Source organism: Chiloscyllium punctatum, chromosome 41 (assembly GCF_047496795.1).
Source record: "Chiloscyllium punctatum isolate Juve2018m chromosome 41, sChiPun1.3, whole genome shotgun sequence".
Classification (NCBI taxonomy): domain Eukaryota; kingdom Metazoa; phylum Chordata; class Chondrichthyes; order Orectolobiformes; family Hemiscylliidae; genus Chiloscyllium; species Chiloscyllium punctatum.
The window spans coordinates 40,673,351-40,687,329 of NC_092779.1; the positions used below are offsets into that span (position 1 = coordinate 40,673,351).

At 39.8% G+C, this 13,979-nt stretch overlaps 1 protein-coding gene across 1 annotated transcript in view; it reads left to right on the top strand.

Moving 5' to 3' along the window:
- Positions 1-13,979, top strand: part of mak (male germ cell-associated kinase) — a 233,517-nt gene that overhangs the window by 173,591 nt on the left and 45,947 nt on the right. The window contains exons 12-13 of the mRNA XM_072560769.1: positions 5,475-5,662; positions 9,285-9,424. Of these exons, the coding sequence (XP_072416870.1) occupies positions 5,475-5,662; positions 9,285-9,424 (328 nt within the window). The remainder of the gene's footprint in view (positions 1-5,474; positions 5,663-9,284; positions 9,425-13,979) is intronic.

Below are 13,979 nucleotides of genomic sequence, written 5' to 3' on the forward strand. Positions count from 1 at the left end.
GTGATCCCTTTCAGAGATAAAGTGTTTTTTAAGCTTAGAGTGAAACAGCAAAGAGGTCTATGAGCAGAATAGTACAGACAGTTCTAAAATGGAAACATGCAACAATTGACTTTATTGATGGATACCTTGGTTTGTTTTGACAACGAGTTTGAATTTGGCCAATTAATTTAAACCAAACACTCAGAAATTCAAAACCAATTGAATTTAAAAATTGGTGGTGTTGACAGCCTGAAATCAATCATATTATGAGACTTTGTTGCATCATCAGTGGCATTTAAGAAAGTGATTTTTGAAACAGCAAACCCACCATCTGAGAAACAAATACTGGGCTCTCACAAGAAACCTCCACACTGTCTAAAAAAGTACCATCCATCTATAAGGTACACAACACGTTTAGTGAATATTTTTGATTCCAGAATTCAACGGAGAGAGGTGCTCAGAGCAGAAGAATTGCAGAGAAAGCATCCCCAACAGCAGAATCAACAGAGAGGAAGAGGAGCATTTAGGATGATCCATTTTGTGTGAACTTTGAAATACTAAGTTTTAATTTATTGTTCTTATTAACTGGATTTGTATAAGTGGGACCTGCATTACTGAAACAGCATACCTATTAGAATTGAATTCATTAGGCGATATGTAGTAGTTGGGGAGAAATTGCTCAGTTTGTTAGGAATTATGTTAATTTGTTCATTGTTGGAGTTAGATAAATAAAATGTTACTCGTTAATGGTAGAGTGAATGAATGTATAACAGATTGTGAAGGTGAGAGGTAGGTTATACCACTTGTCACACTTCTTTATCAGATTAAGAGGCAAGGTGCACCCATCTGGGCATTTTGGTTTTAATTCTCAGGGATGTCGACCTCCGGTTTGTAACAATATCCAGGCTTGGGCTGACAAGTGGCAAGTAATATTCACACCATACAATTGCCAGGCTATGACCAACACCAACAAGACACAATCTAACCACTGCATTTTGACATTCATGATGGTGTTACCATCATGAATCCCCTATTATCAACAGCCTGGGAGTTATCATTGATCAGAAACTCAACTGCACTCACCACATAAACGCAGATCAGAGGCTAGGAATACTGCAGCGAGTAAGTCACCTCCTGAGTCCCCAAAGTCTGTCCACCATCTACAAGGCACAAGTCAGGAGTGTGATGGAATATACCTCACTTGCCTGGAAGACTGCAGCCCCAACAACACTCAAGAAGGTTGACACCATCCAGGACAAAGCAGCCCATTTAATTGGCACTGCATCCGCAAGTATCTATTCCCTCCATGGTCAGCAGCAGTAGTGTGTACTATCTACAAGATGCACTGCAGAAAGATCCTTAGACAGCACCTTTCCAAACTACGACCACTTCTATCAAGAAGGACAAGAGCAGCAGATATATGGGAACACCACCATCTTCAAATTCCCCTCCAAGCCACTCACCATCCTGACTTGGAAATATATCACTGTTCCTTCACTGTTACTGGGTCAAAATCCTGGAAGTGTGATTGTGATTTTTCACAATTTTGCTGCTGGTCTTGGCTTGGTCATAGTGAGGAAGAAGGACTCTGGCTCAATATGGCACTTGTGAGATACACAAAAGATCATGACAGCTAGCCTTGGGCAGGCTACATTGGAATGCAATGCCCTCATGAATACATTTGTATCTCTAATCATTGATATTGGGTGTCAACTTCCTTAAAGGTTGTTTCCATTACTCAGTCCTCTATGATGTGATGACTTGAAGGCAGAGGATGCTTACACCCATTTGGACCCTCTCTCATGCATTATGTTCCTTTATCTACTGCAAGTGAGTGAGATAAGACACTGTTGGCTCCAATGATTAATAACAACTGTTCCAATTCATTAGAAGATGCATGAATCAGTGGTTAGACCTCTTCAGTAACACTATGGTTCTGAGCTTCTTCTGAACTTCTTCTAACCACACATTTTCTGATAATGAGGAGGATGGTCTCAGACTACAGCCTGATGTTGATCAGTTGGTAAATTAAACAGAGCAATGGCAGATGTCATTTAATCCTGAGAAGTGTGAGATGATGTATTTTCAAAGGTCTAATAAAGAAGTTTTTACATAATGAATGATAGGTCTCTAGGGAGTATTGAGAAACAAAAGAACCTTGGTGTACAAGTCCATAGATCCCTGAAGGTGTCAGCATGAGTAGAAATTGTGGCGAAGACGGAATGTGGGATTTTGTCCTCGTTAGCCAGGGCACAGAATATAGGACCAGAGAAGTCTTGTTGAATCACAGATGGAATATTGTGTGCAGTTCTGGTCACCACAGTACTGGAAGGACGTAATTGCACTGAGAGGTTGCAGATGAGATTCACCAGGATGGTGCCTGGGATGGCAAGTCTCAGTTGTGATGAGAGACTGGGTTTGTTTTCCCTAGAGTAGAGAAGGATGTGAGGGGATCTGATTGTGATATACCAAATTATGAGAAGCATAGATATAGTAAATTATGAGACTCTTTTCCCCTTGGCAGCTGTCTCTAAGACAAGAGAGCATAAATTTGTGGTCAGGAGTAAGTGGTTTAGAGGGAATCTGAGGAAGCATGTTTCAACCAGAGGGTGGTAGAAATATAGTACACACTGCCTGAGAGAGTGGTCGAAGCAGATACTCTTGTTCATCCAGATGCTTCTTCAATGTTACATTTAAAATGCCAGAGCATAGTAGGCTATGGACCACATGCAGGTGAATAGGGTTAGTGTAATTTGATATTTGTTGGTTGGCTTAGCAATAACAATAGCAATGATTGAGATTGGTTTGAGACCTGGAAAAAGTCCTACCAGCATTTCTATTTCCCATCCCATGACAAAAATCCAACCCAGTGTGTGTTCCTACCTGTTTGGGAAAGGTACAAACTAGGAACTGAGTATGTAAATCAGAAGAAACTACTCTACCAAGAGAATGGTGAGAATCATGAGAATGTGGAACACCATCTGGAAGGGAGCAATTGAGGTAAACAAGAAAAGTGCTTTTAAGGGAGGCTAGACATGCAAAGAAGTGAGAAGGGACCTTCGAGGCAATTTGAGATAGTTGAATGAGGAAGGATGGGAAGATGTAGGGTAAGTGCTGTATGTTTGCTTATTTACCTGTTTCTGTACTCTATATTCTTTGTCATTTGAATTCATTATTTTGAGGTGTTCTGGCATGCTCCAGAGAGTGACAAAGTGTCAGTGGCCAAGAGTGGGAAAGCCTCTGAGTATGGAAATGAATAAATGCAAAGAAAGGTTGGAGGCAGAACTTAGGTCAAGAGAGTAGAAAATATAATAAAAATAATATGATAATAAACTATTAGTGATTACTAATAAATAATACAAATTTAAACAATCTATATTATTGTTTTTGGGCCATGGTTGGTAGATATAATGTACACAGGTTGACAAAAAGAAAATTCAGGTTACCTGGATTAGGGAGCTATATTACTTAGTCATGATGTGGAGGTACCAGTGTTTAACTGGGGTGGAATGAAGTTAAAAATCACACAGCACCAGGTTATAGTCCAAGCATTACTCCACAGCTACCTGATGAAGAAGCAGCATTCCAAAAGCTAGTGCTTCCAAATAAACCTGTTAGACTATAATCTGGTGTTGTGTGATTTTTAACTGTATTACTTAGCTCATTTCTCTTTCCTTGAGTCCAGACCAGCTGAGAGTTACTCTGCACCTAGCCTTAAGCCTGCAGTGGGACTTCATTAACTTTCTGAAATGCCTACTTGTCCTAAGTATGGTTTAAAAATATTTGATCATCTTTTATCTTTACGCCATCCCAGACCCTACAGAATGCTAGCAGTTGAATAGATTACTCATTTTAAAGCAAATTGCCTATTCCTATTCGAATAACCTCTCCCCTCAATATGGCTCAGGCTACAAGTCAGTAGGAGTTCTGTTCAACAATACTTTAGTCAATCAATACTGCATTGCCTTAAACTTTGAGAACGAATGTCCATATTCATTCTTTTCATTGACAGCTCGAGGTGATTCCTAAATTATATATGAGTTTTAATTGAATGCCAATGACATCCAACTGATTTTGGGCAGCACGATGGCTCGGTGGTTAGCACTGCTGCCTCACAGCACCAGGGACCCAGGTTCAATTACAGCCTCGACTGTGTGGAGTTTGCACATTCTCCCTGTGTCTGCGTGGGTTTCCTCCGGGTGCTCCGGTTTCCTCCCACAATCCAAAGATGTGCAGGTCAGGTGAATTGGTTATACTAAATTGCCCATATTGTTAGGTATATTAGTCAGGGGTAAATGTAGGGGAATAGGTCTGGATGGGTTGTTCTTCGGAGGGTCGGTGTGGACTTGTTGGGCCGAAGGGCCTGTTTCCACACTGTAGGAAATCTAATCTAATCATGATTATTTTGGATCTTGAGTCCACTGATATATTGAATACAGGCTAGCAGGCACATGTAACACTATTTTCTTTCTCTCCTCTCAAGAGAGTAAATATAATTTTATTGTGCAATGTTATGCAAAGAAAATAGTAAATTGTTGACATAAGAGTAGAGATGGAACCCAGAGAGAGAGAAGGACAGGCAGACAAAAGGACAAATGATTGTATTCTAGGGAGAAAGAAAATCCAATATTGAGGACCATATGTAATTGAAAATGTGTTGACTATGTTGAAAGCAGCCCATGTCGCGACAAGGCCAGGATGTGCGGGTAGGTAAAGGACTTGGTAGAAGATGTTCACATTCTAAAATTGTTCAGTTCATCATTGAGTACTCCATTCCCCAAGAGGAAAATGCGCTGCTATTCTTCTAACTTGCACTGATCCTCACTGGAAAACTGCAGCAGGCCTAAGACAGAAGTGTTGGCAAGGCAACATGGTGATGTGTTGAAGTGGCAGGCAAGTGGAAGCTTGGTCATTTTTGTGAACAGAGGTTGGTGTTCTACAAAGTAGTCATCCCATCTGCTTTTCATCTCCCCATTGTAGAGGAAATCATATTGTGAGCAGTGAGTACAGCTGACTAGCTTGAGTGAGTTGTAGGTATGTCACTGATTCACCTGGAAGGTATATCTGAGCTTTGAATAGTGAGGAGAGTGGAAATAAATCAGCAGGTGTTGTATCTTCTGCAATTGCATATGGAGGTGTCATGGGAGTGTCTGCCTAACTGTCATTCTCTCTCTCTCGACACCATCTCCACCTATCCACACACTGCAACCCCACCCCTTAATCGCTGTCATTATCACCACAACCTTCAGTTTACGTACCACCTTTTCCTAGCCGCTTTCAGTTGCAGTGAAGAGTCACTGGACTTAAAACGTTACCTCTGCTTTATCTCCAGATGCAGCCAGATCTGCTGAGCTTCTCCAGCAATTTCTGTTTTGTTTCAGATTTCCAGCATCCGCAGTTTGATGTTTAAGGAGATAAAGATACTTTGTTTTCACCTTGCAAAAAAGTATTAAACATAACATTTCTTTCTTTCTCAAACATAAAATTAAATGCAGAATCCAACATCAGGAACTAGCAATAATGCAACAGGTTTTAAAAGTGGCCGACGGCGCTGGGGTCAAAATGCGCTGAACGCTAAGGACAGTTGGGATAGTTTTCAAAATTCTGACTTTGGACTGCCCTACTCTAAAGAACCTAGTATGATAGCAGTAAAAGAAAAATCCAGCAATGATTCTCTTCAAAGGTACGTTAATTATTATGTTATTTTTATGTTAAGATTAGTGGCATTTCTGAAAAGTTTTAAAATTGTTTTGATGCAACTTTGTTTTAAGGCCATGTTAGATACAAATATACAGAAATAATAATAATGTTGTATGTCATGCTGTCAAAAATTAAAGGAAACATCTACAGATACAATAGAACTATACTGAAGTTGCAGCTGAAAGCAAGGCCATTTAAGTCCACAGGCTGAGAAACCAAAACAAAGCGCCCATTCTAATCCCTCCTTCGAGTAATAGTCTAACAGGTTACAGCAGATTCTGACCCATGTTTTCACTGAATTGGGGCTTTCTGCCTCTACCACCAAACTATGCAACAAATTACAATCACCTACCACTTTCTGTGTGAAATGGGCTTTCCTTATGACCCCTCTAATATTTCTACCAATCACTTTAACATATGCCCTCTGGTAATTTACTTCGTTGCTAGGAGAGACAGGTCTTTCCAGTCTATTCTACCTGGGCTTTCATAATTTTGTAAACTTTAATTAAGCCACTCCCCAGTATTGTCCGTTCTAAGGAGAACCCCCTTCCTGTAATACCACGACCAGAACTGTGTATAATATTCTACCGTAGTTTAGCTAGAATTTCATATAATGCCAGCGTTACATCCCTACTTTTCTAATGAAAATCCAATTCACATCCAAGAAAAGAAAGCATTCCATTTGCTTTCTTTACTATCTTATCTTCCTATTTTGCTACCTTCAAGGACTTATAGGCTGATATTTAAGTCCAAATTATGAATATATACAACAGACAGCAAGGCACTCAACATTAAGTCCTCTTGAATATCTCTGAATGAAGTGAACATTTAAATTATGTAATACAGGTTATAAACTGAAGCTTGGATACTATTGAGTTGATTAACAGTTAAGCACTAATATTCCCAATTTGTACTTCAGTTTACACTGCTCACAAAGCTCTTTATAAGAGTTAGTAGGAATATCTACTCATAGCCCACTGACATAATGAGAATGTTAAGTATTCTGCAATTAATTATGCATAGTTAGAATAGATTGGCTCTTTCATTATTTGACTCACCAATATAGTGAAAAATCAGTTGCACTAGGATGGACTGCAGTAGCTTCAGCCATATGTCAAGCTCTGACAACTGTAGCTTCAGCTGTTCCAATTGGCAATAGTTCCTGCAAGGACATAGTCATCCAGAAGACACCAGAATTGTCAGGATTTTCCTATGTACCACAGAGTGTGCACTCTGAGGCTGAGCTGCCATTTCTTGACTTTGTATAGTTTTAATGAGAAACATTGACTAATTAGCTCCTTCACTAGCTGGGACATCAGTTTAGCTGTTTTGTAGATGTTGCTTTAATTGTTCATGACTTTGATTGAGGCATGGCTCCCCCCCCCTCTTTAAATCTTCATTCACAACAAACACTAAGTTTCCTCCCACATCTGGTGTTACTGGTGAGTCTCACGAAGAGGTTAGTGATATACATTAAGATCACATTGACAGGCCAAAGGATTAGGCAAAATATCAGACAGATGAAATTTCATGCAGAGATATCTGAAGTGATGCATTCTAGTGGGATGAACATGCACAAACAATATAAACTAAAGGATTAAAAAACGTCCAGGAGCAGATGGTCCTAGGTTATATATGCACAAATCATTGAAGGTGGAAAAATTGGTTGACAAATATAGAATTACAGTAAAAAAGATCCTAGACTTTTGTACATTGAGGAACAGAGTACAAAAGCAAGGAATTTATAATGAACACGAACAGAACATTAGTTCAGCTTCAACGGGAATATTGAGATCAATTCTGGGCAGCTCACTTTAGGAATGATATAATGGGATTAGAAATGGTGCAGAAATGATTTAAGAAAATATTCCATGGATGAGGGACTTCAATTACATGATTTGGAGGTGCTGATGTTGGACTGGCGTAGGCAAATTTAAAAATCACACAACACCAGGTTGTAGTCGAACAGGTATATTTGGAAGCACTAGCTTTCAAGGCGCTGTCTCTTCATCAGATGGTACAAATAGTGCTTCCAAATAAATCTGTTGGACTATAACCTGGTGTTGTATGATTTTTAACTTCAATTACATGAACAGAATCGCAATATTGTTTGATTTTAGAGAAGGTAAGGTTGAGATGAGATTCAATGGAAGCAGTTAAAATCATAAAGAATCTTAACAAGGTAGAAAGGGAGAAACTATTCTCATTGATGGAAGCGTCAAGAACCAGACCACATGGATCTAGGGTGAATAGCAAAACAACAAGAGGTGACACGAGGAAAGCTTTTTTTAACATAGCAAGTCTTTAGGATCTGATATGCATTGTTTGACAGCTTAGCGAAGAGATATTCAAGCAAGTTTTCCAAAAGAGTTACTTGCCTGTAAAGGCTACAGAGAAAAGGTTTGCAAGTGAGGCTAGCTGAGGTGCTTTTGTAGAAAGCCAGAAAGGAGAAAAGAGGCTGAATATTCTCATTCCATGTGAGTATTCAATGCTTCAATGATTCATTGGGTGTTCAGTCATTTGTGATGTCTTGAATTTGTGAATGGTGCAAGACTTTAATTTATTTGCCCCACAAAACTCCTTTCCCCTAACTGTTTGACATTTATTTTGTCTATATATGTAACTTGAAACATCTTATTATTGTGAAGATTTTGTATTATTACAAGCTGTGACTGTTTGATTTGCTTAATTCCCCAACCCTTTTTGTCTGGAACACCAAATACTACTTCCTGCAACCAACTTTAGAGATCTGAGAAAAAAAAATTAACAATTCACATTCTTTATACTTGAATTCTTCCAAGGTATCAATACTATTGAGCCTCTGTACTTTCCTATTTTTACTCCTTCCTTGTCAGTTTGTTTTGTCATTCCTTTAGATCCATCTGAAATTCTTTTCTGTTCAAGAAATTGCACATAAATGTCTCTCCACCAGTACTGGTCAATTAGAACACATTGAAGAGTTTCCAACCCTAAAAATAATTTCTGTGTTCTGTGTAAAACTTCTTTATATTGCTGTAAATAGCTGAATAAAATCAACTTCTTGCACATAATTCTCAAAATTTGGAAAATCAATGTTGGACTTTTCTGCTTACCAGTAAAACAAAATAGATGAGCTGTTATCCTGCAGAGATCATTTTGGTGTTGATTTGGCAAATTAAAGCTTGTCTGGGTTGAATAATACATGTTTCTATATATTAGTCCAATAAATAGGCCAATAGTAGAAAGATAAATTTATGTACTATATCTCTTATTCTGTAAAACATTTTCTGAAAAACATTTTCACCCAGAAGGTGGTGGGAATCTAGAACTCACTGCCTGTAAGAGTGAAGGAAGCAGAAACCCTTGAAATATTTAAAATGTTTTTAATTATACATTTGTGATGCCAAATCACATAAGGCTATGGACTAAGTGCAGGAAAAGAATTAAGTTCATTCAGTGGTTGTTTTTGTCTGGCACAGAATGCATGGGCCAAAGGGCCTTTTTATGTGATGTAGATCTATATCACTCTGCATGTGAAAAATGATTCAAATTGATGTCGACTAATTTTCAGGTGCGACATTATTTGCACTGTGGGGATTTTGTGATTCTGTGATTATGGTTTATAGGATGGCTGAGCACAATCAACAAAACCATAACATCGGAGGAAACAAAACAGTTCCAAATACCACCATGATGAGACTGGATTCTGGATTATCTACATCTTCAGCTAGGCAACACTATTTGAGGCAGTCAAGATACCTACCAGGTTAGTTGAGATGTAGATCACAAGTCACTATGTGGTTCATTTACCATATTTTGTAGTCTAAAGAGGCCTGAATTATTCCTGATTTGATCTCTAATTTATGTAAAGTTAAGAGTATTGCTCCTATTAGCCTCAATATTTCATTAGGCCTTCTAATGAATCCTGATTCCAATTGTTTATTGGAAGGGAAGCAATGAGTGAGGCCAAATCAGTTTCAAATTATGCCTTTTATCATTGCTATCACTTGATTAATCAAAAATATAATCACTGGATAAAGTACCAGAGGGATATGTATGTAGAATATACCTTAGTATGAGGAATGGTGGCAGATGAGAAATTTGAAGAAAACCACCTATATTTCACTTTTACTATGATATCAGCCTAGAAGTTCAATCACACAACATCTGTTTTTTACAACTCAAAGAGCCTCAGAACATTTCAAACAGGCAACGAGGACACTAGAATTAATTTTGAACCAGAAGTGTTTCATATGCCATATTAGTATCCATAAGTCCATTGGTATCAGGGTCATAAATCAAAATTATATAAAAGTGCTGAAGAGAATATCTGAGTTAGAATCCTGAGCCCCTTGCAGAGCACATTCACAACTTTGGCATATCCCAATACAGGGCCGCACGGTAGCTCATTGATTAGCCCTGCTGCCTCACAGTGCCAGGGACCTGGGTTCGATTCCAGCCTCAGGCGACTGTCGATGTGGAGTTTGTGCATTCTCCCCATGTCTGCATGGGTTTCCTTCGGGTGCTCCAGTTTCCTGTAAATTGGGCATTCTAAATTGCCCATAGTGTTCAAGGATATGTAGGTTAGTGCATTAGTCAGGGGTAAAAATGTAGGGTAGAGGAATGGGTTGTATGGGTTGTTGTTCAGAGGGTCAGTGTGGACGTCTTAGGCCAAATGGCCTGTTTCCATACTATGGGAATTCTTCTATTTTATGAAAACGTGCCATGTAATGTATTTATCCAGCAGGATGTGGTGCTAACTGGCAAGAATAAATCTTCATACCAGCAGTATAAAAAACGTACAAGTTTGTTGCTGATTTGTCACTTCAGGCACTGGGTAACATCTGGCTGTTCTTAAGTTACCTCATTGTTCTTGAAATTTTACTTTAGATTAGATTCTCTACAGTGTGGAAACAGGCCCTTTGGCCCAACCAGTTCACACCGACCCTCCAAAGAGTAACTCACCCAGAACCATTTCCCTCTGACTAATGCACCTAGCACTATGGGCAATTTAGCATGGCCAATTCACCTGACCTGCACATCTTTGAACTGTGGGAGGAAACCGGAGCACCCAGAGGAAACCCACGCAGACACAGGAAGAATGTGCAAACTCCACAGACAGTCTGTCCAAGGCTGGAATTGAACCTGGGACCCTGGTGCTGTGAGGCAGCAGTGCTAGCCACTGAGCCACCGTGCCTTCCATTTCCTCCAAACAGGAAGCTTTTCATTTATTGCATGTTATTATATGCCTCAGAAATAATTTGGCTGCAGTGGTAAGTTTGGGTGTGAAAGACGGGAATGTGGAACAGCAAGGAATTGCTCATAAGCAACAGCTTCATAAGGGAGAAAGATATGGCGGCTGAACAAGAGTTTATAGCCCAAACTGGGTGTTCAGGAAGCAATGGTAGAGTCATAGAGAAGTACAGCAAAGAAACAGACCCTTTGGTCCAACCCGTCCATGCTGACCAGATATCTTAACTTCATCTCGTCCCATTTGCCAGCACCTGGCCCATATCCCTCCTAACCCTTCCTATCCATATACCGACCTAGATGTCTTTTAAATGCTGCAATTGTACCAGCCTCCCTGGCAGCTCATTCCATACATGCACCACCCTCTGCATGAAAAGGTTGCGCTTTAGGTGCCTTTAATATCTTTCCCCACTCACCATAAACCTATGCCCCCTAGTTCTGGACTCCCCCAAAGAAATTACCTTGTCTATTTATCCTATCCATGCCCCTCATGATTTTATAAACCTCTATAAGGTCACCCCTCAGCCTCCGACGCTCCAGGTAAAACAGCCCCAGCCTATTCAGCCTCTCCCTATAGCTCAAATTCTCTAACCCTGGCAACATCCTAGTAAATCTTTTCTGAACCCTTTCACGTTTCACAACCTCCTTCTGATAGGAAGGAGACCAGAATTGAACACAATATTCCAAAAGTGGCCTAACCAATGACCTGTATAGCCGCAGCATGACCTCCCAACTCCTGTACTCAACACTCTAACCAATAAAGGAAAGCATACCAAATGCCTTCCACATTATCCTATCTACCTATGACACTACTTTCAATGAACCATGAACCTGTACTCCAAGTTTCTCCTATGTTAATTTTACTGAGCATCAATGGCTGGCAATTGTGTGGAAAGCATGATCTATGACAGTCAAGGCAACTCTGAGTCTTAGCTTTTCAACCCTGGGCTCTTTCAAAATGACATATAATATTGTTATAAAGCAAAGGTTGACCCCCTCCCCCAAAAACTAAAATCGAAACACCCAAAGAGGAGCCTCACCCTATAATCTATAAAAGGAGTGTGAAAAGTGAGTAACCTGCTCTTCAGTAACTTCTAGTGGTTAAATAAAAATAATTCCCTGAATTCACAATAATGATGTGGTAGCTGCTTGATGAAGGAGCAGTGATCCGAAAGCAATTGCTTCCAAATAAACCTGTCGGACTATAACTTGGTGTTGTGAGATTCTTAACTAAAATCAACAAGTAACAATTTATTTATTTAACTCTAACATGAACAAGTTAGCTAAACTATTAATAAACCAAGTAAATCCCTTCTGACTACTAACTATTCACGAATTAAGATTCTAATGATATCCTGTTCCAATAAATACAAGTCTCATTCATATACAAAAGAGACAGTTTATTCTCTCAAAAATATTGCCATGTTACATGTTGTCTGGAATGTTCTGTGTCTCCTCTGTCAAGTCTTCTGTCAGTAATGCCTCCTCCGATTCTTCTGTCAGGAACTCCTTTTTATGTCATTGGTACCTTTTTTTTAGATGGTGCTTTTTTTCTAATACATAGATGACTGTGAGAGTCAATTTCTTGAGAGAGAGAGGGAGCTGAGAGGTCTTCGCTCTAGCAAATGGCAGTTAACTCTGGGGTCTTTGTCCAACTGCCCACTTTTTTTATACCCTTGATGACATAACAATATTTCTTACATAGGAGTGGCCCTATTTTGCCAAAACCATCAAATTTAAATTTAATAGGTTTTTGCTATGTAAGTGGCTGGTTTAACATGTTGGCTAAACTTTAAAAAAACTGCTGCTTGGCCTGCTAACTGTACTGCCTTTCAATACAAATGGTTCAGTTCGGGTTCCCTCTATGCACCTGCAAATTTTAAAACTGCCGTTTACAGACATCCATTTTTAAAATGTAAGCACAGAAAAAAACACTATCCTTTAAAGGGACCATGCAATGCTTTTCCAATTTTACAATTTTACACACACCAAATTCTAACTTTTCGCCTCCCAATCTACAATTACTTTACTCAACTTTATAACAATATGCAACATAGAACTGTACAGCACAGCAATGGGCCTTTCTACCCACGATGTTATGCCAAACATGATGCCAAATTTAATTTTTTCCTTCTGTCTGCCCTTGGGCCATATCTCTTCAATCCTTACATATTCACGTGCTTATGTAAAAGTCTCTTGCTTATCTAAATGACCTTTAAACCCCTAACATATCTGCCTCCACCACCACCCTTAGCAGCACATTCCAGACTCCCACCACTCTCTGTGTAAAAAACCTGTCCCTCATATCTCCTTTGTACTTTCCTCCTTTAACCTTGAAATCATGCCCCCTAGTTTTAGACTTTTCAACTCTGACCGTCAGACCTGTCTATGCATCTCGTAGCTTTATAGATTTCCATCATGTCTCCCCTCAACCTCTGCCACTCCAGAGAACACAACCTGAATTTTTCTAGCCTCTCCTTATAGCTCATACCCTCTAATCCAAACAGCATCCTAGTAAGCCTCTTCTGCACTCTCACCAAAGCCTCCAAATCCGTCCTTAATGTGGTGGCCAGAATTGAATGCAATACTGTAAATGCCTAACCAAAGACTTATAAAGCTGCAACATAATGTCCTGACCCTTGTACTCAATTCCCTAACCAATAAAAGCAAACATGCCATATGCTTTCTTTGCCATCCTAACTAATTGCATGTCCACTTTCAGGGAACTATGAACTCGAACCCTAAGATCCCTCTGTACACTGAGCATGGTGGCTCAGTCGTTAGCACTGCTGCCTCACAGCACCAGGGGCCCGAATTCAATTCCCACCTTGGGCAACTGTCTGTGTGGAGTTTGCACATTCTCCCCGTGTCTGCGTGGGTTTCCTCCAAGTGCTCCGGTCTCCTCACACAGTCTAAAGATGTGCAGGTCAGGTGGATTGGCCATGCTAAATTGCCCATAGTGTTAGTCAGGGGTAAATGTAGGGGATTGGGTCTGGGTGGGTTGCTCTTCGGAGGGTCGGTGTGGACTTGTTGGGCCGAAGAGCCTGTGTCCACACTGTAGGGAATCTAAT